At 40.5% G+C, this 23,439-nt stretch overlaps 1 protein-coding gene across 5 annotated transcripts in view; it reads right to left on the minus strand.

Annotated features, from left to right (window-relative positions):
• BRPF3 (bromodomain and PHD finger containing 3) overlaps positions 1-23,439 on the minus strand; it is a 49,598-nt gene that overhangs the window by 3,232 nt on the left and 22,927 nt on the right. The window contains exons 7-11 of one of the 5 annotated variants that reach the window (XM_060231534.1): positions 15,115-15,615; positions 6,473-6,566; positions 4,992-5,089; positions 4,298-4,395; positions 184-338 (exon numbers count right to left, since the gene is read on the minus strand). In XM_060231534.1, coding sequence (XP_060087517.1) covers positions 184-338; positions 4,298-4,395; positions 4,992-5,089; positions 6,473-6,566; positions 15,115-15,615 — 946 coding nt within the window. Of the gene's footprint in view, positions 1-183; positions 339-4,297; positions 4,396-4,991; positions 5,090-6,472; positions 6,567-15,114; positions 15,619-23,439 lie in introns of all 5 variants that reach the window. The other 4 variants (XM_060231535.1, XM_060231533.1, XM_060231537.1 and 1 more) reach the window with 4 other exon arrangements.

Below are 23,439 nucleotides of genomic sequence, written 5' to 3' on the forward strand. Positions count from 1 at the left end.
TGGGAGAGAGGACCTGGCAAAAATCACCCTCCTCTTGCACCAGCTGGATTTCTAGGCAGGATTCAAGCCTACACTTCCCATCAGTAAATCAAAATAACTTATGAACACACATATGAACACACAACTTCCTGACACTCTATGATTATAAATGTTTTTCCCTTTCATCTGTTCGTATTCACTCACCATGTCCTCTTGTTATCAAAGAAAAGGACAAGGAAAAGCTTTTCTCCAGCTTCTGCTTGTTTCTGCTCTCCTAGCTTCAATACCTCCAGAGGCGGAACAGGGATAGGGACTCCGTTGTGAAGGAGACCCTCTCGGGGCATCTCAGGATCAATTATCTGTAAATGCAGACAAGCAATAGCAGTAAGATTCTGGAGACTCACAAGTAACCACAGAGCTTAAAAATTCAGTCAAGAACACAGCCCTATTTTGTAGTGCCTGAGGACATTGGGGCATGTGTGTGGGGGTAAGTATTTAATCTATGGTGGTGAAATGGGATTTCTTGATTTAAAATGCAATTAAAACTAACATGTCTGAGCATTTACACAGAGCATCCAAGCATCTACACTGAATGTAGTACAGAGCCAAGAGAATTGTGAAAAGGAATGAGTTAGTGGGAGCAAAGGAAAACATTACTAATTATTTAATATGCACAGCAAGGCAAAGCCCAGAGTTGTTAAAACTAGAAGCCTTTTAAGCAAAAAGCTTTAGGAAAAGCTTTGAGCAACTGTGCAGTGATCACAGCTTATTAGTACACTACATTTCAATTTGTCCAAGCTAGTAATTTAAAATAACATGTAAGGATGATGACTAATAGCCTTTCTCACGAGGCATAGGTATTTACAATATGCCCCCCTGCCACCTCTTTCAAATCTGTACCTGCACAAAGAAAATCTTATATCCCTTTCTCTATTTTCCAGTACTGATCTCATAATAGGTCAAATGTGAGGAAAATGTGTGTTATTTTTGTCAAATCAGAATTTAATCCAACTAATATTTTATGCAAGTGACACCACCCCATGTCCAAGTGTAGGAACAGTACCATCCAGCTGACCCATTTCATCATGCTAAATATTTATGCAAGTGCAAGTTACCAATTCCCAATTTGTATTTACTAGATCAAAATTAGACTTGGCATTTTAGAAATGCTGTCAGACTAGTGCCAATTTTGTGGCACAAAAGATAAATAGTCAGTTTTGGCAGACATAATGGGCCATAACCATTTTGCCATCAAACAGATAAGCAATCAATCATTTTCAAAAAGAAACAAATAGACAGTGTACATGAGATGGTATTACTTGAACAACTACTAGTATCCACATTTCCAAACAAAAAAGGATAAACTCATAACTGTAACATAGTTTTACTTCATTATGGCTGCAATCCTGAGCACATGCTCCTAGGAGTAAGCCTCATAGAATAAAATGAGACTAGTTTCTAAGTAGACTTAATTAGAATTGTTCCCTGTGATTATTTTGAAAAGAAATGCCTGAAGAAAGGCTGGCACAGAATTTGTCAACTCTATATAAGAAAATTACAGGCAGGAACTCTTATCTAAGATAATGAAGCCCCCACTATCACCAAAGACACAACCTGCATACATTTGTGCCTGAGAAGAAACTGTTCCTACATTCATGCTTTTCATGGACAAGCACTAAATTACAGAACAAGATTCAGAAGTTATTCAGAAGACATCCCACAAACCATGGACAGAAGGTGCTTGCTGTCGCAGATATTTCCCCCTAGAGCTTGAAAATGCTTGAAAAACTGGTGCTGGGAGTTGGCAGAGCCTCATAGGAAAAAAGGGAAGAAGGGAAAATAAGGCCAATCACCTCTCCTTCATCTGACTGAACCTTACACCTTCAAGGTGGGGCTGATTTCACCCAATCCCACCCCCCCCCGCCTCCTTGCTGCAGCCCCACAACCCTGATCTGCAGAATCAGCTTTTCATGGCTACTAAGGAGTTGCTGGAGGGGGGGGGGCAGAAAAGATTTGTAAGCAGAAGTACTATTGTGCAAGCACTGCAAAGTATCTAGGCCATAATTACAACAGTAAGGAACAGTTTATACAAACAATCTGCTAAACATCAACACATTAAGAGACTCACTTTTAATGTGACTTTTGATCATATTTTTTAAATTTCTTGATATTGGCCCTAAGTAATTGATGGGCTTGTGGAATGGCTAATCTGAACTGTCACATGTCCATGAAAAAACTCCATTCAGTAATCACTTCCAAGCTCCATTCAAGCCTACTTCCCATATATACAGTGCATACTGCAAACATACCACCAAGAAGCTGCATTTTTATTAAAGTATATAGAGGATTTCACCACATGTAATAATACTTACATTGCTTACATCATCCAATGTTCATGCAATAAACTGGGTGTAAGCAAAACTGCTAAGCCATAGGGAAATACAAAAGTAATGTACACAAAAATATTTAATAAATCGTTCAGTTGTTAGATCCAAACCACAAATCTAACAATTTGGTATTTTTGGCAGCAGAAACACTTATACTTACAGTGTAAATCCATGCAGAGTTGCTCCAGTTGAAATGCACTGATTTCAGTGGACTTAAACTGAAGTAACTCTGCATAAGATTGCATTGCAATGGCTATAAGTGTCACTCCACTTGTGGAATGGATCTTTTTATCTCACCATTCCCACTGACGCTGGTGAACCCTCAGGAATAGTATGCACTACAACAAGGGTTCTGCAGTGGAAAGAGGGGACAGGGAAAAATTCTTCCCCCCAACCACATGTGCTCTTCCACCCATAGAAGATGACTTAGGATTCAGCCTCATTTACTGTTGTATAAAGAATACTCAGAAAAAACAGAATCACGTGATCACTAAAGGCACTGACCAGTCATTTACTAGGACAATGCATCAGCATAAAACATGGCTTTTATTTTAGTTCTTCCATGGGACTTCCAGCATCACATCTGTTTTGGCCCTCAGAACCATGCAGATAGGGGCTCAGATCTTTGCGATGCATAGCACCACTGCCCAGCTATGGATGCAGCCTTTCCTTGATCAACAGGCACTGCCCATGGTTATCCACCCTCTGAACACTCTCTAGACTGGACTCTTGCAATGTGCTACATATAGGGCTGCCTTTGGCAGCTTCAGTTGGTACAGTATGCAAATGCTAGATTGCTCACAGTTTTAAATTATTTCTCCAGTATTACCTGGCTGTAGTGCTGGCTATTATCTTTAGAACAGACTTAGATAAGAGTATCTACCCCCCTATGATCCAGCCTGAAAACTAAGATTACCTGCTGAGGTCCCCTGAGGAGACCTTTGTGTCTCCCCTTTTTGAATATGTGGTTGGTACTACTAAAGATAGGAACTTTTCTGCAGACTCTTCCTTTACGGAACTCCCTCCTTTCTGTTCTCTTCCTGGTACACAGTTCTGTTGGTTTCAGATGCCAGATTAAATTGTTTTTATTCTCCTAGGTATCTGACTTTGAACTAGCAGTTTTGTTTGACATTTCTCTCCATTGTCACCTCCCCTCTCCATGAAATGGGTTAACAATATTATTTTACTGGTTTCATTGCTTATTGCTTTGAACATGCTACTACCTGTTTGTTTGTACTGTATTATACTGAATTTTGTCTGTTGTTGTATAGATGGTCAGAGCAGTCTATTACATATCTTATGACCACTTGTATAGGTCTGCTGCTTTTGAAATCAAGGATGAAAATGCAGAACACATTATATCACATATCCTGACTAAACTGGTAATTTCTACTGATTCCCCTTCCGCTGCAGACCCCTCTCATCACACCTCCAGATCCCTTATCTCCCTAGGAGAAGCATTTCATGGAGATCAGTGGGCTGGAGGAGAGAGTCAGGAAAGGTCTATTCTGCAAATGAAAAATTTAGTCTGGATCCAACCCATATAGACTTTGCCTTCCTGTTCTTTGTTCTCAGCATAACAGATCCAGTCACAATCACTTAAAATCTTGCAATATTGTAATGTTTAGGTTAAAATGTATAATGTCACTTATTCTGGATTTCATTCTGGATCCTCTTTAATTTTACTTAGTTTTAGTTTGCCTTTCTTGCTGAGACTCCCTAGTGGTATTGAGTAATAATCTTAATGAGTGTTATAAGATCATAAGAAGAATCCTGCTTGATTAGTTGTGGAGGGGCATGATTATGCACTATTTCTTCCAAGAATGTCTTCTTTCTTCCCAACTAATTGAACTGAAACATAAACACAACATACTAGGCCATCAGCATGCCCTCCATGAAAAGAAGGAAGCAAGCAAATCAAGCATACATACCAATGCTGGATAAGAAGGATAGCCACGACACTTTGCCCACACAAGCTCCAGTGGTTCTAGTTCAGTTTGTTCCTCGAAAGGCATCAGTAGATTTCTACCTAAAAAGTTACAGTACAAACTGACTTAGAATTATCCTTGAAAAGAACCACAAATCTAAGGTTTGAGCATTATGAGTATGAAAGTGATGATCATCCTATCCAAGTTATCACTTCTGCTTTGAATTTCAACAAAGAATGAACAAAATAGGGATTCACAAGCAATCATGAGGGAAAGACATACAAGTCGGAATTTCCACCTCCCAACCCAAATCTCTCCCCCCAACATTCTATAAGGTCTTATGGGCTAAGCAGGCCAACTTTTCACATGCCTTTCTATTTTGCGTCTCTCAATTTTACTCTCACCTTCTTTCAATATCCCAAGAGCAATAAACATGCTCAGTCATGTGCAGTTAAAAGTCTTCCACATTTTTAAAATTGCTATTTGTCTGCATTACTAGGCAGCCCTCTGAGCATGAGCCTTCTGATAGACACTCTGCTTACTGCTAGATGCTTATACATATTTGCTTAAACAAATTCCTTAGGATTTGCAGACTTACTTTCCTTTGGCACAGTCAATAGGAAAAACAGCACCCATAAAAGAGAGAGCCCCATGCTCATACCTTACCTAAGACACACTTACACTGTTGTCTTCTCACCTGAGCTATTGTATTCCAAATCTCCATTTACACTATCCAAGAATGGGACCCGTGCAAGAGCAGGCTTTCCTCGGCTCCGTTTGTGAGGAATCAGACCACTGTGATAAAGCAATATGAACAGAAAGTCAGGAAATCAAGCCAAGTGTTAGCTCCAGCATGTAGTCTGAGTTCACTTCACGTTGTGCTTTGGAGTGAAGGAAGATGTGGAACCAAACCACAGAATAGCATTTGGTTATTTGGAAGTGATGGTAACAATTCTACCATTATTACTTAAGAGCAGGCTTAATCCCGTAAATTCTGTAAGGATGTTAGCAGCATTCTGTTGCAAACACCATGCCTTGTGGGTAGCATGTGTGACAACTAAAAGCATATAAATAACAAGCAAATATTTTTTTAAAAAACAACTGCTGTATGTCATGGGTAGTCTTATAAAATAGAGGGGGGAGTAATCAGCAGCTTCCTAGAGTGGCAAACAAGGAGAAGAAATGTCAATCCAGGAGGCAAGGTGTGATAGGATGGAAGAAAGCCAATTTTGAGCAATCCTGTCTCTGTGTGAGCAGTTCTGGTGTCAAGAATTTACTGTCACATTAAAGGAAGATGCAAATAGCACAGATTAGGGTGGTCAGTCCCCAGGTCCCAGTGAGAGTTTCCCCAATTTTCAGGGTTTCTTCTCACCAAGCAGCCACATCACTGTGTAATGTCACCTGGAAATGATGTCATCACACCAGGGATGTCACATGGTGGTGCTCAGGTTTGAGGGCAAAACTCTATGGTTTTATCAGAGTGGTTTTATCATACAGTGATGTCTTCATGTCATGGATGTCCCAAAATGCCCCCCAAATTCCTCCACTGGGGTGATGAGGGGACCTGGCAACCCTAACATGGATGTTTACCCAGGCTGGTAGACTAATGGTAACAACAACAACAACAACAAAATTTTATTTGTATCCCGCCCTCCCCGCCGGAGCAGGCTCAGGGCGGCTAACAGCATCATTCAAGTCATAGTTGTACAGAAGTAAATAAAATTACATTTAAACATTATAAACATTTTAATTAAAATTCTGATTAGGTAGGGAATGTGTTTTAATGACCGACTAGCTTTAAACAGAAAAATGGGTCCAAGGCCTTCTCTCAATGCCCTGGTTACCATGGATGAGAAGATGGATTATTTGAAGAAATGGAAAAAAATACAAAATGAAGGAAGATGCAGCAAATAAAGATGACAAGGACAAAACTGGAACATAGACATCAAAGTTACAATTAATCTGCTGCATTTTACTCAAAATAAATGCATGAAAGAACTTACCCCCATCCCCACCTGCAGAAGTAACATCAGACATGCAGCTGATCACACTGCCAAACAATATCAAGAAAGCCCAGCTATCACATAAAAGTTTCTGCTGAAAAAAGGACTAGAACATTACTAGGGGAATAATAATTATTCTGAGTAACACCTTGCAAAACACCTTGCAAAAGCTTACCTCAAAACATCACATGGGAGACCACTGCCAAGGCCAGAACTGCACTCTGAATCAGACCCACTCTCTCTATGCTTCCTGAAGCCATTGGTCACTGCTGTAGAGAAGAATGGACATATGGACATGAGAATGAGTCTAGCTGAATGGACTGCTCTTACAAGGATATTACATATTTATGGAGGTAAACAGAGAGAACACCACAATTCTATTGTGCACCTAATAAAGAAATGCCTTCCCACCATCTAGATCCTCTTAAAATCCATTGATCTTAATGAACTAAAGGCTGCCCTGTTTGCAAATCTAACAACTTGACCTAAATGGGTTCTGGAAATAAGTTCTGCTTCAGAAATCTTTTAAGCATTTGAATTTGTGCTGGGCTTCCACTTCACACTATGAAACCCATTTCTTATTCTGGAGACCTGATTGCTCCCCACAGCTTATTGAATCCAGCCAGGTAAGGTTTCAAGGATGCTGTAAATCATCATACCATGGGTTTATACTGCCAATGTGGTGCAATGACATCACACGCTGTCAGCATGAGAGGCCTATCTACATGCAAAATACAGGCCACAATATTCCTGAAGCCTTCCTGTTCTTTAATATGAACGTTTATCAGTGTCGAACTCATTTGTTATGCGGGCTGGATCTGACATAAATGAGACCTTATCAGGCTGGGCTATTTGTGTCATAAAATGTAATGTCAGGTAGCGGAGATATAAACCTTAAAAGGGATGCAGACAAACACAATTAAATATTTTTAACAAAACTTAAAATATAATATGCCTAAAAGATTAGCACACTTGCAATATTTTATTTAACCATCTCTTATTTAACCATATTTTATTTAACCATCTCTTATTTAACCATCTCTGATAACTGACACCTCTTGCTCTGATTTATTGCACCAAAATCTGGAGTGCTGTAGCAATTTTGAGTACGCTGCTCAGGTGTTGTTCAGGTATGTTGCAAACTTACTTTTGTTTGATTGACATTTGTTATAGAAATCTCATGGTCAATGCTTTGAGCCTAAGACCTAGGGAAAACATGAAATGGCTGGGCATTATGAGCTTTTGTACATAAGTTGCTTCATGTGCTGATCAGTCAATGGAGAAAATAGAAACTTTGCTCTAAAGCTCCTGTAGAATTAAGCAAGCCTGGCAAAGCGAGCTGTGATGTAGAAGGAAGCAAGAAAGGGAGAAGGAAGCAGATGACAGTGAGTGCTCATTGATAAGAGCCTTCTGGGGCATGATACAGCCCTCAAGCCACATGTTTGACACCCTTGGTCAACATTCTAGTGAATTCACCTGTTTTACTTAGGTATGTCTGTCCTGAATTTCTATAGCATTTAAAAGCTCTGCAAAGTAGTAAGCATTTGTTTGACAGAGTACAGTGAGGTGAAAGAAGGAAATCAAACACATGCAGAAGATCAATTAAGTTATACACAGTAGACCAGGGAATTAATCTGTAGACTTCTGACTCCGACTGATCTTAATGTAACGTTTAGGATTTATGCTTATGTCTCTATCAGAATATATATACAAATAATTAACTTTTCTGGGGACAGCACTGTGAGCAGAATACCAAATTCCTGCTTGTTTTTACTCATGGCACTTTTTCCTGAAATAACACAAGTGCTGGATCAGACCAATAGTCTATCTAGTCCAGCATCCTGTTTCACACAAAGGCTGATCAGATGCCATAAAAGGGCTAAAGCAAAGTATGCAAGCCAAAGCTCTCCCTATTGTTTTCCCTGGCAATGATATTCAGGGGATTACTGTTTCTGAACATGGAGGTTCCACTTAGTCATCAACTAACCATAAGACTGAGTATGGATTACTAAATGCATCCTTTATACTCATAAGCAGTAATCCTCTGAATACCATTGCTGGACAGAAACTGGGGGAAGCTTTAGTTCCGGTGCAGAGTTACTCCACTCTGGGCCTATTGTTTTCACCTGGTATAAACTGGAGTAATAGCACAGTGTTATACTATAATGATAACAGCCACTGATGGACCTGTCCTTCATGAATTTGTCTACAATAAAGTCAACTAAATTAGTGGCCATCGCCATATCCCACAAAAGTGAATTTCAGAAGCCAATCACTATTTGAATGAAGTTGTACATCCTTTGGTCCACCCTGAATCTATTGCCCATCAACTTCATTCAATGCCAGTGAGGTAACAGGGGTAATCACCCTGAGCTGTTTTACAAATGCATATAGCATTTCATTTTCTTCCTTACTTCAAAACAATTTTAGAATGTTTGTTTTAAAACAGTAAGCCATTATGCGTATTGTGTGCATAAGGACTTCAAAAATTCATCACAGAAAGCAGTACCATTACTGTCTGAATCATACTCAGAACTGTAGACTATAACATAAACTCACTTCTCCAACTAAAAAAGCAATGGCAACTTCAGTTTCTCAACACAAAATGAATTTAACGGAACCCATGGTGCTCTTATTTTCTTCTTGTGTGCTACACAAGAAACAAAGCGGGTACCTCAAAAAATAAGGTACTTTTTGCGAGCAAATAACATTTTTCTTGTTACGTAGACTACATGATCTATGCTACCCTGCAAGCACACCCACTTACACTGAGGACAAGTAGCGGTCCAGTATGTGAAGTAATAGAGGGTATGTTGAAGAATACACCCTTAATTTTCAAGTGAGCAATCTTGGGAAAGTATAATAAACTTTATCAGACTTTTTGGAAATTAGAGTATATGATGTAAACAGATAAACTAAAATAGAAAGAAGCCATCTTAAGTGTGTTGTTGTAGATTTCTATGAAATACAGAGCATCTGTACAATTTCTATGGAATACAGAGCCATGATAACATAAACAATTGATTCACAACAAATCCAATTCATATCTATGGATTTAAGTTTACATATCAGCAATAACCTCATTCCAAACATGCTGTCGGAATAATGGATGGGAAGGAAGTCTGAGATTGTGAGCGTGTCTGAATAAGTTCGGGTGCTAATTATCTAAACATATTGTGAAGTCCAACCTTAATCTCCTATGATTATTTATGTTTTGTTCTGATTATTTATGTTTTACTTTTATATCCTGCCTTTGTTTCATCATCATCATAATAGAATACAAGGCAGTATATATAAGATCCTTTTGAGGTCTCTTATCTAGACACTGATGTATTTAGGTTGGCAAGGATATATCAAGCACCCTCCAACCAAATCCTGATAGTGATTTGATTAGTTTTTTCCTTCCATTATTTTTAATGAATATAAGTGAAACTAATTCTCTTCTCTGTATATATTTGTACAGCAATCAATCCCCTGGGTACTTCACCAGTTTCTTGTTGGGGATATTTGTGTATGTTTCCTTCTGCCCTTGTATAAAATCTCAACTGCTTTGCTCACCCACAATCCCCTTTGGTTTTAAACAAATAAGTTCAACTACAGGGTTGTCTTGTGCCTGGTTCAACAAAACTTGTTTTGCTTAATTCAAAGAATCACTGTCAATCTTGAGGGGAGAGAGAGTTTGTGTATATATACTTATGCACAGAGATATGAAACATATGAAGAACAACATCAATATATGACAAGAGTGAGGAGCCAAAGGAAATGATAAGGCCAGCCACTGAGGCATGTCAGATGAGGGCCAAAACAACCCAAGTTTAAATCGTGTTGAAGCCATGGAAAGCACTAAATGACGTTGCTCCAGTGACTGTCACTCAGACTAACCCATTTTGTGGGACAGCTGAGAGGATTAAGTAAAGGGAAAGGAGAAAGGATGCCTTGAGCTCCTTGGTAGATGGGCAGGACAAAAGTGTAACACACAATGAAGACAGAAAGAAATGAAACAATGAAATGCAGATATACTCTTTAAAAACACACACACACAACAGAACTGCATTTCCACAAGCTGGGTTTTGGCATAGACTGCCTTCACAACACTCTATTATGGCTAACATTCATTGCAATGAGATTTGCAAAGGCAACCTTCCAGGGTAGGAGGAATGGATGGATTGTGAGCCTTACAATCATAATAACGTCAGTGCAATCTCTGACAGAGTGAATATGGACTGAACCTGGGAAGCAAAATTGTAAGAGAAATCATATTCTGATAGCAGCTTTCTCACTGAGTGATGTGCCCTGACCTGGATAGCCCCAGCTAGACCAATCCTATCATCAGGCCTTGGAAGCTAAGCAGGGTTGGCCCTGGTTAGTATTTGGATGGATGACCTCCAAAGAACACCAGGGGCATGACACAGAGGCAGGCAATGGCAAACCACCTCGGAAACATCTCTTGTCTTAGAAACAAGTCTAGCTTGCCACCTAGTGGTGCATAATGCTAAAAGAGCTGGAACCTCTGGCAGCCAGACAAACTTAGATCTCTTGGCTATACTACACATGCTGTCATATGATAATTATTAATTAATTAAGTACTGGTGTGTTTTACAAGTAAGGAAAGTGGATTGCACTGCTGTGAGAATAAAGGCAGCAATGTGCAGTGTTGGAGAAGAAACAGATCACAGAATTACAGTTGTCCCTGTTTTCCTTGCAGCATACATGATATTCCATGAACATGATGGTCCATATGTCTTCCTAGAAATCCAAATGGCAATCTCAGCACTACCTGAGCCCCCCCCCCCCCACTGAGTTACCCTCACATTAAAGAGAACTTAGAGGAAGGATGGTGTCTCTTTCTTCCTCCCTCCCCTGAGTCCTTTGGCATGTACTTGGAGAAGGGTTGGTTACTCACTTTGCACCAGGTTTTGCAGCACTTAGAAGCAGCAAGAGATTCTTTCTTCTTTTGCCTACAATACTAGGCACAAAGTGAAAAGCTAACCCCCGCCCCTGAGCCCTCTGTGAATGCTAGATAACTCAGGAGAGAGGAGGGATTAAGGGCAACTGTAAACAATGGCTATTGAACATGACCAGTCAAAATTTGTGGATTGTCAAGCAAATATTAATTAAACTGGCTTAAAGTAAGATTCTTCTGGACACAGGCAAATGTTACCAATACAGCTATCTCCAGCAATGTTAAACATAGCTGGAATGATGGCACATTTAATATGGCCAAAGACATTTAACATGGTCAAAACTGCAGGTTAAAAATAGTTCAACAGATTCTCATTCTTCTAAGCACTGACTCTTCTATTAAATTCCTTCCTTTATTTCAACTATTTCTGCCATATTAAACTTCTGTTACATTTGCTGTACTATCACAAGAAAAACAAGCAGACCTGGAATATAACATCAGCTTAACAGAATGAGTTAGCACTTCTGCAACAGATGACATCAGTGGACAAAATGAAGCTACATCACACAAAGCTACAACACTGCATTGAAGAACACAAAGAGGAGTTAACTTGCCCCTATAGTCTCTTCAAGGCATTTCAGCTACCAGAAAACCAGCCATTATCAGGAGATGTGCAGGCCCTTATATTTGCTGTACCATCTTGTTACTGAGAATTAGCACTGAAGTCCACTTCAGGTTGTTTGACCTAGAACACTAGACAGTAAGAGACTGTCTCCTCTTCTATATCCCATCAAAATATCCGTTAAAGAATGCCTTCCTATAAATGTCCTCTAAGTGCAACAAAGGCAGAAGATAAGAGTAATCAGTTGTGGTCTTACAACTGGGAAATTCTTGAACTTGTGGCTGACCATGGAATTCTTCCAGAAGTACCGAGTTTATTCTTCCGTGTTTGGATTCTACTGCGGGGAGATTTGTATTTTACTTAGATTTGTATCTTGATGCTTTATAGGTTGTATCCTGGATTTTATACTTTTAATTTTAAAATAAAGAAACCCACTATATCAGCTTCTGTTATATGATAAAATGAACACATACACATATATCATAAGATACCTTAAGATAGAAGTGCGCACCAGCACACATTCCTAAATGGAAGATTTTACTTACAAATTGACATAACTAGTGCCAACAATGTGCTACGCATTGTACGCTTATGAATATATAGTCATGATTATGTTGAATACAGCAGGGGTGTGATCGGATATTGCCAGCCTAAGACTTTGATATTCTTGGATTGCACATTGGCAACATCTGATACCATGAAAGGCTTTCTCACTATTTCCCACTTCTAATTATTTCCCACTCAACATATATTGGAAATATCCAGTATCAGAGTGGGAAGAAGAAGAGATGAAGCAGAGATTGGATTTATACCCTGCCCTTCACTTGGAGTCTCAGAGCGACTTACAATCTCCTTTCCCCTCCTCTCCCCACAACAGACACCCTGTGAGGTAGGTGGGACTGACAGAGCTCTGAGAACTGCTCCTGAGAGAACAGCTATGCTGAGAACTTGTGGTTGACCCAAGGTCACACCAGCAGGTGCATGTGGAGGAGTGGGGAATCAAACCCAGTTCTCCCAGATTAGAGTCTGCACATATAACCACCACATCAGACTGGGAAGCTGTTCATTGTTAACAGCAGGTCCTTGCAATACTGGCCTTTTAAACTTCAAAGGGCCATTATTTTCAATTAGAAGACCAAGCCTACCACCATTAAAAATAATGGCCCTTTATTTATTTTATTTATTATTTTTGATTTATAGCACCACTGAACAGCTGGGGAGCACTCTAAATAATGGTTTGTAGACCTAGTCTCCAGACTTGGACTGTCAGGTCTATCACCCAATAAACTTTAAAGAGGTGCCACTTTCAGTGGTTGGGGTGGCTCTCCCTTCTCCTTTGCTCCTCCTGCTGCCTGCTGTGGGGTTCAACATCACCCCACAGTGAAAAAAATGGACCTTTAATCTCCCTCCACCCCTGAGAGGGAAGCTTACAGATTGATTGGCTGTTGCCCCAGTCATTTAAGATAATGCCCTTTAAAGTTGAAATGGCCACTGTTTTCAACAGAAGGTACAACTAGCCTCTGGAGGTCAGGTCTACCACCAGTTATTTAGAGTTCTCTCTAATGTTCAGTGGCACATCTGGCCTTTTAAACTTTAGTGGTAGACCTGGCCTTCAGAGTTTAAAGGACAAATGCACCATGGACCAAGAGAGGGGTCAGGGACCCTAGCTCTCTCTCCCCCACTCTATGTCCCCACTATTGCTGCTTCAGAAGGGGGGTACTTGCAAAATTCTTATGAGAAAACTGGGAAGGGAGATTTTGGGAGTATTGTTTCAATATATCTAGAACAATCTTCCGAAATGATAATGAAAACAATAATTCCCTTCCCAACTATCCAATATGGAATTACAACACTAATTTTGCAAGTGTGCACCCTTTGTATAGAATTAAGAGTTTATTTTAGCTAAATGATAGTTTCATTCTTTGTGCCTGCTCTGTGGATCCATAAACTTTACCATGCCATATCAGTTCAAAATGTGCTCCTGGGGAAAAATACATCAGAATGTTCAGTGGTTCATTTTGAAAGGGAAAATAAGTACAATGGCAAATTTAGAAAGCAGTAAACCTTCTTCACTGCCTCCACTTTTTGAATTATCTCCTTAAGTAATGTCTTAGAATTGGTTCACAGATACATGTTCAGCACCTGATGACTTCATTATCAAGTGTCAACCTGCATGCATTAGTGGGCCAACACAGATCAAACATGACACAGAGCTTTCACTGTCTCCTCAAATACTACACTTGTTACTCTATAAAGCAGCATGCTTTATACTGATTGCATTTCAGTAACAATTACTATTATCGTTATTACTGGAGTCAGTTCTCACATTTACTTGTGAATCAACAAGTGATGAATATTAATATACAGGAATGTGTGAACCAGCCTGAAATAACAGCTCACAATCAGTTCAATGTTATATTGCTCGTTACAAATAGGTGAAGCCCCCTAATACTGACTACCTGATTCGATATTCTTTGGACTTGTCAGCCACCATCAAACCAATATTATCTTTCTGCACCTGAATTTGTTTTATTCTGTTAACATAACATCACAAGATCCATGAACAAGTAGTAGAGGACAGCCTGATTTAAACATGTCAAATGACTTACTGCACCCAAGCAATATCAAGAATGGTGCCAGAAGTCAATCCATGTAAAATAGTTATAATAAATAGTTCACAAACCACAGCATAAAATTGTGAAAAAACATTTATACTGTATAAAACTGAGCAGAAGGTTGATGAAGGATTGAAACATTTAGGTAGATAAAGAAAAACTGCACTCACCTCCTGCAACTCAATCTATCAAGTGTTACATTAAGCTCCAAGCAGTCATCGGGGGGGGGGGGGGGGAATCCTAGATTAGTTGCACACATAAAGATAATTCATCTGACTTCCTCCCCAACATGGAAACCAAAATCTATGTAATGCCTTTTACTAAGACCAAACAAATAACAGAACAAATCGTTTTGTCTTAATCACGACTGGTTTTAATAAAAGGCACTGCATGGATTTTGGCCTTGGATTTTATTGTGGACCAACACAACTACTAACTTTTTTTGTTCTTAACACTTCTTTCACTTTTAAGCCCTCTTTCACTTCTAAATCCTCTAACTTTCCCTCAACAGTAAAACTAGACATTGGTGTTGGGATTCATGTGACAGAACTCAATCACCAAAGCATTCAGGGAAATGGTTGCTGCTATTGAGCACTTCTTGCAACTATTTAGACACTCCAGCCCTGGGGATCTCTGACTTCCTAAGACATCAGAGGAATGAAAGCTCAGGGAGTCACCTGTCACTCCTGCCTGCCTGGGGGATTTCTCGCCATCGCTCTTGCTGCAGCTCCCACTCTGTGGCCGTTTCCGGGATGGCCGCTCACCCCCTATGCTGGAGTGGGAGAGCTGCCCACTCTGGTTGTGGTCCTCTCCATTCTCAAGGGGGCAGTCCAGACCTCTTTGCAGTTTCACCCCGTTCTTGGCTTTTTTAAAAAGGACAGATGTCCGCCTGCCCACTCCACTAAATGGAGGGCTGACAGAAGAGCCCGTGGCCTGAAGGGCCAATCCGTTCAGGCCGTTGTCGCTGAGCAAGCGCTGGATGGCGTGGCTCTCCCTCTGCAGTGTCTTCTTATCAAAGAACTTGCCCTCGGACTTCAGCCGTTTATGTAGTCTTTTCAAGGACTTGCTTTCGCTAATGGGTTTGAGAGTTGGAGGGTCCTGCAGAGAGTCCAGCTCCGATATGGAGGGTGCAGGTCCTGTGGGCTCCAGGGTGGGGGGAAGTGGGGGCTTGGTGTCATCTGCTAAAGAGAAAAAGAATCTGCTTGAACATTTTAGAAAGCATGGATCACAGCTCTCTGCCCTTTTCTATGGGTCAAAGGTCAGTCGTGGGTCAGTATAACAACAAAACTTTGTCATACACACTTAAGGAAGACATTTAAAGGGGAAAAAACTGTAACTATGACACACAACAGAAAGAAAATACTTTTATCCTCCCCAGAGTTGCCTGACATGCCTATTGTTTTACCAATATGGTTATCCAAGGCTACAATCCTATGCACACCTACTTGGGAATAAATCACACTGAATTCAGAGGGACTTGCTTCCACATAAACAGACTTGAGTCTGGGCTGCACAACAATTATTGCCCCACCATTTTAACAGTTTTTCAGATCATCAAACCTTTCTGTTAATTTAACCTCTACACATCCCCTAACAGCACAGAAGAATTAGAAGCTACTGAAGAAGCAGAAATGGCAGATTCAAGGGCAAAAAAAGGGCCTAGATCCCACTGCAAGTCAATGAGTGCAAATCACTTTGTTTTTAAAAATCTGCCTCTGTCTCTTGCACTAAAGTCACCAAAGATACCAGGGCTCATCAAAGGAGCAAATCGAGGTCTGAAGAATCCCAGGCCTGTGTTTCTCCACAATGAGCCTTCCTTTCTCTAGTCTGTGTCCAAATATTTAATTCCAGTTCATAATGGAATGAGATGAGAGATTAACTTGAATTCTTCCCTTTTAAGGTTCTGCTCCTGTTCAAGTGCCATCTGTGCAGTGCTCTGCCAGTGCTAGGGAAGCAAGTAATTTCCCAAGTGACTGAACAACATGGATTGCCAACACAACAGGGAATCATGGCAGCTAAGTGGGCTATATTCCCTGAATTACAGATGTCACCACTTAGGAATTTCCTAACAAAATAATAAAGAAGGTTCCTGTCTGCAAAGTAATCACCAACAAACATTTTATAATCCCACTCAGAACAGATCCAAAACAAGAATCTTGAAACCGACAACAATTATGAATGAACTAAAATATTAAAATAAGGCAATTATTCAATACTGAAACTCTTCCCAAACTTTCACTCATAGGTAATAATCTTCAGGGTTTTTTGTTTGCCCTTCCCAGGTTGCAACTGATTATAGGTGTACCTTGCAGAAAAATAATGCCAAGAACTCTTCAAAGTGCTCCCCCCCCCCAAGTTATTGGTCAATGACCTCTACCAAGCACTAAACAGAAGGAATGTGACCATGCTAGTTCTGCTGGATATCTCAGCTGCCTTCAATACTATTGAACACAGTATCCTACTGAGCTGCCTCCTGGCACTGGGATTAAGCAGCACCATGTTATTGTGGTTCAAGTCCAATCTGAAGGGTTGTTCTCAGAAGCTGATAGTGGAAGATTTTGCTCTGTCCCACAGACTTTGGCCCCAGGGTTCCGCAGGGTTAGATCATCTCCCATACTATTTAATATCTGTGTGAAGCCACTGGAAGAGGTCATAAGGAGGTTGGGGCTGCCTTACACCAATAAGTAGATGAAACCCAGTTCTATCTATCCATTCCAAAAATTCTGAGGATACTTTTGACGTTCTGAACCAGTGCCTGGAGTCAGTAATGGGCTGGATGAGGGTGAATAAGTTGAAACTTAGTCTTGAAAAGACAAATGTTCTCTAGATTACTAGAAAGGCAGACTTGGGACTTCAGATTTCTCCTGTCTTGAATGGAGTTATATTCCCTTTGAAAAGCCTGGTTCACAGCTTGGGAATGCTACTCAACATGCCGGGGTCACCTTAGAAACCCAGGTGGCTGCAGTGGTTTGGAATGCTTTCACCCAGCTTTGGCAGGTGCATCAGCTGTGTTTGTTCCTGGCTCAGTCAGATCTAGCCACAGTGATCCATGCCTTAGTTACATCCAGACTGGACTACTGCAATGCACTCTACTCGGGGCTACCCTATGCTACAACTAGATTCAGATGCTGCAACTAGAGCAGAACATGATGAGTACACTGCTGTTCAGGGACAGCTGTCAGGAGCATGGACACCAATATTACAGCAATTTAAAACCTACTGGTGAAGTCACAAGCCCAAATCAAAGTGTTAATTTTGACCTTTAAAACACTACATAGCTTGGGACTAGGGTATCTGAAGCAACTTCTCACATATTTTCCTGCCTGGGAATTCAGATCACAGTGAGAGGCCTCCTGACTGTGCATCAATCAAAGAAGCTTGTTTGGTGGGTACATGAGAGAGGCCTTCCCCAGGGAGGTGCACCTGGCCCCCTCACTTTTAATCTTTAGGAGGCAGGTGGTTTTATTTAAGACCACATTTGCTTAAATTTTCTTGGCAATCCTGAATTGTGATTTTTAATTTTGGTTTTTATGTTTTAATGTACTTTATTTTATGTATTTATCTATGTTGTAAGCCACCTTGAGCTCCATAAGGAAGAAAGTTAAGAACATAAGAGAAGCCATGTTAGATCAGGCCAATGGCCCATCCAGTCCAACACTCTGTGTCACACAGTGGCAATATATATATATATATGCGCTTGTGGCTGCCACCTCCTGTGGCAGTGAATTCCACATGTTAATCACCCTTTGGGTGTAGAAGTACTTCCTTTTATCCGTTTTAACCTGTCTGCTCAGCAATTTCATCGAATGCCCACGAGTTCTTGTATTGTGAGAAAGGGAGAAAAGTACTTCTTTCTCTACTTTCTCCACCCCATGCATTATCTTGTAAACCTCTATCATGTCACCCCGCAGTCAACATTTCTCCAAGCTAAAGAGTCCCAAGCGTTTCAACCTTTCTTCATAGGGAAAGTGTTCCAGCCCTTTAATCATTCTAGTTGCCCTTTTCTGGACTTTCTCCAATGCTATAATATCCTTTTTGAGGTGCGGTGACCAGAACTGCACACAGTGCTCCAAATGAGACCGCACCATCGATTTATACAGGGGCATTATGATACTGGCTGATTTGTTTTCAATTCCCTTCCTAATAATTCCCAGCATGGCGTTGGCCTTTTTTATTGCAAACGCACGCTGTCTTGACATTTTAAGTGAGTTATCTACCACGACCCCAAGATCTCTCTCTTGGTCAGTCTCTGCCAGTTCACACCCCCAAAAACTTGTATTTGTAGCTGGGATTCTTGGCCCCAATGTGCATTACTTTGCACTTGGCCACATTGAACCGCATCTGCCACGTTGACGCCCACTCACCCAGCCTCAACAGATCGCTTTGGAGTTCCTCACAATCCTCTCTGGTTCTCACCACCCTGAACAATTTAGTGTCATCCGCAAACTTGGCCACTTCACTGCTCACTCCCACCTCTAAATCATTTATGAACAAGTTAAAGAGCATGGGACCCAGTACCGACCCCTGCGGCACCCCACTGCTTACCGTCCTCCACTGCGAAGACTGCTCATTTATACTCACTCTCTGCTTCCTATTACTCAGCCAGTTTTTGATCCACAAGAGGACCTGTCCTTTTACTCCATGACTCTCAAGCTTTCTGAGGAGCCTTTGATGAGGAACTTTATCAAAAGCTTTCTGGAAGTCAAGGTAAACACTGCTTACCGTCCTCCACTGCGAAGACTGTCTATTTATACTCACTCTCTGCTTCCTATTAATTAGCCAGTTTTTGATCCACAAGAGGACCTGTCCTTTTACTCCATAACTCTTGAGCTTTCTAAGGAGCCTTTGATGAGGAACTTTATCAAAAGCTTTCTGGAAGTCAAAGTAAACAACATCTATCGGGTCTCCTTTGTCCACATGTTTGTTCACCCCCTCAAAGAAATGTAACAAGTTAGTTAGGGAGGATCTTCCCTTACAGAACCCATGCTGAGTCTTCCTCAATAACCCGTGTCCATCAATGTGCCTACTCATTCGGTCCTTGATAATGCTTTCTACCAACTTTCCTGGTATTGAAGTCAGACTGACTGGCCTGTAATTTCCCGGATCTCCTCTGGAACCCTTTTTAAAGATGGGGGTGACATTTGCTACCTTCCAGTCCTCAAGAACGGAGGCAGATTTCAATGAAAGATTACAGATTTTTGTTAGAAGATCCACAAGTTCAACTTTGAGTTCTTTCAGAACTCTCGGATGTATGCCATCCGGACCCAGTGACTTGTTAGTTTTTAATTTGTCTATCAGTTGTAGGACCTCCTCTTTTGTCACCTCAGCTTTAAATAAATAAATAAATTCTTCAAAGCCCCTCTATGGCAAAAGTTGGCTAATAAATGTTTTAAATAAATAAATAAATTCTTCAAAGCCCCTCTATGGCAAAAGCTGTTCACCTATGGAAAGCTGTTCACTAAAGTTCTAGGAGTCACTGACCTTAAATTGGCCCAGGTCACAGAGTAGCCATTGAGCATTTTCTGTTGCTACAAAGCTTACAACTGGATTGCATAATCCTTGCTCTCAATAATAATTTTCAATAATGAAACTGTTTAGCTCAAGTCTCCCAGGAAAAACTCAGGATATAGATTGGATCTGAGCCTTCCAAAAATGGAGTGAGTCTGTGGTAACAATTTTTACACTTTCTCCAAGTCTCTTTTGAGGGTTAAGGGACCTTCCAAACCATACGCCACAAGACATATATAGCTGCAGCTAGAAGGGTGAACTGATCAAAATCTCTCCTCCCTCAGTCTTGCATAAGTAGATTTTAAGTTCACAAAATCTGATCTGCTTGCACGGAAGTCAATGAGTGATTCAATATATTCTCCCTTCTAGCAGCAACCCCTCCATGCCACCTGGCATATTTCTGTGGAGGTTCCTCTGACCCCCTAAGTAGTAGATTATGGGGGCCAGAGGAAAGGAAAGAGAAAGGAGTCTTTTGAGGGTTAAGGGACCTTCCAAACCATACGCCACAAGACATATATAGCTGCAGCTAGAAGGGTGAACTGATCAAAATCTCTCCTCCCTCAGTCTTGCATAAGTAGATTTTAAGTTCACAAAATCTGATCTGCTTGCACGGAAGTCAATGAGTGATTCAATATATTCTCCCTTCTAGCAGCAACCCCTCCATGCCACCTGGCATATTTCTGTGGAGGTTCCTCTGACCCCCTAAGTAGTAGATTATGGGGGCCAGAGGAAAGGAAAGAGAAAGGAGGTAAAAATGCAGTCACAGCTGCATATTTGGTCCATTCACAGAAGCCTTGGATTCAGTCCAATGTGCCAAAAGGTCAGAAACAAGAATGCTAATGAAAGGACCTGCAAGGGTTTGTTTTTTAAAAAAATATTCATAAACAGGAGATGCATATTCAGGAGATGGACAGGGTAGGAATGCTACTATTTGCCCCATCTGATCAGCTTTCCCCACTGCTGACTGCTAGAGCAAGCACTAGCCCTTTGCCTCCTCCCTCCCAGCATGATACCTGCACTCTTATTAGAGCTACTGAATACCAAGATTTCACCCAAAATTAATCTATCTTAGCAGTAGTGGACAGAAGTACTGCCATCCCTAGCTAGAGCGTCTTCTTGCTTAACTAGTCTTAAAAGAACATGCATGCATTTCCTCCTTCACTCTCACAGTGACAATGGAAAGAATTAAGAAGGGGCAGAATTTATTCTAGCAGCATGGAAGCAGATGCTGATACTGATTTCCAGAGCTGGCAAAATGCTGATGGACAACAGAGATACCAGAGAGCACTTGTAACCACTTGGGAAATGAAGGAACAGTTCCTTAAATCTAACTAGGAAGGATGAGATGCTCGTACTTCAGGTCAGGTTCAGATTTAAAAGGCCAGACATGCTGGTATGAACTGAAACAAGAAATATAGCTATGGACAGGCACTATAATGCATGCTGGTGGGTATCTGAATGCCCTTCTGCATCTGCCACTTACAATCCACAGTTGCAATATTTCTACAAAAAAAAACACAACCCACCAAGCAAATTGGTTTTTCAAATTTCCTTCAGTAGAGGTGGTTGAAAGCATATTTTACCATGTTCTCAATGGTCTGGTTCAGACATAAAGACACACTACAATTTAGAAGTACCTGAGCAAGCCTTGTGCTTGCATGCACCCTCTTTCCCCTCTCTCCCTGACTTGCACTTGCATACCAAACCCAATTTGCAAACTACCACTTGACACCTTAAATCTGAACCAAACAAATCACAAATCCTTTTTACTCTTTTAGCTCACAGTGCTTCCTTTTCATATTAGGGCTATTTTGAAAATGTAGTGACTTATTTTTGAGAACAGTATACTACTGAGAACTGCATATCATATCAAAGGGTAATATCACAAAAAATCAAGAAACTCAGTTCTCAGTATAAAATTCATATGATACATCCATACATAATGGATGTTGATATAGTCTGGAAAGCTAACTGCAGATTTATGAGGACTATTTGGATGCTTTGGACATTTAAAGCATCATGAAACTGTTGCAGCATGGTGATTTATATGAACCAGTAACAAAATTTTATGTCTTAAATTATTATTTCATAGAATTATAGAGTTGGAAGGGACCTCCAGGGTCATCTAGTCCAACCCCCAATCTTATCAATCCAATCCAGTTACGGTCTCTTCAACCACTATCATGAACAGGAGCATTATTGTTAACAATGGTTTCACTATAGTAAATGGCTGCCTTTGGTTTGACAGAGAAGGGGACTACATATATATTAATCACTGCAGTGCTGGTGTAATAGATTACTTTATTGTGTCATCAGAGTTGTTGAATGGAGTTGAAATTTTATTTCTGCCATGATTTAGCTGTTTGTACAGATCTCAGACTTACTTTGTTAAGGTCACTTCTCTCCCATAAACTGCTAGCATCTCATTCCTGTATTTGTTTGAGGTGAATAGAACTTGTTTCCAAAAAAACTGGACTCAGAAATGTAGTCTTATATACCAGTCTTGCATTCCTTCCTTCCTTCAAAGGAAGTGACTAATGTTGAATATTCAGTATTCATTAATTCCTTATTGCCATTTAAGGAAATGCCATTTTAGAATACGTAATAGGACAGGATTTTTAAAATGTCAGTTTCAACGAAATTACACCCTAGGATCGTCCATTTCCAGATGGAGGCTGGAGATCTCCTGGGATTACAAATGATCTCCAGGTGACAGAGATCAGTTCCTAGAGAAAATGACTGCTCTAGAAGGCATACTATGGCATTGTCCCTCACTGAAGTCCCTCTCCTCCCAAAACCCCACACTCTTCAGGCTCCACCCCACAAATATCCAGGTATTTCTCTAGACCCGGCAACCCCACAACTTGTTGATGCTCACTCTACTGCATTTGTTGCATATAAGTATATATTTTTTCACTTTTTGGGTACAGGAAAATTCTGTACAGCCTCCCCTAATTATATCTACAAGATCTAAGTCCAGTAGCATTTTAAAAACCAGCAAGATTTCTGGCTATAGGCTTAAATCTGGAAATATTGCTGGTTTTTAAGGCGCTAATCTTCCTCTTCTATTGCAGACTAACACAGCTGCCCACCTGAAATGAATTATATTTGGTCAGTCGCTAATATGATTTTGGGTTTTGAGTATTTGTAAACATGTATTTTCTACCAGTTAGGAAAAAAAAATGTTCATGGCTGAAATTGCAGTTTCAGGATTTGGTAATGTTTATGATAAACTATAAACATATAAGAAAGCACCTGCGCTTCAGGGGCCACTAATTTGTCTGACATACTGCATTTGCAGTAGGCAACTCTGATGCTAAGGAAAATGAACACCTTTGCTGAACTGTGGCTGCAAACCTCTACAAACAATCAAATCAGAATTACTCTTAACAATTTCTATGAATTTGGAGTGGGCAGAGGTGAACAACAGTGGCACGTATGCAGACAATTTCCCTCATGATATGAGGGCTGGCCAGCCTAAACTAAATCAGTTT

This window comes from Heteronotia binoei, chromosome 2, assembly GCF_032191835.1.
Source record: "Heteronotia binoei isolate CCM8104 ecotype False Entrance Well chromosome 2, APGP_CSIRO_Hbin_v1, whole genome shotgun sequence".
In the NCBI taxonomy this organism is placed as follows: Eukaryota; Metazoa; Chordata; class Lepidosauria; order Squamata; family Gekkonidae; genus Heteronotia; species Heteronotia binoei.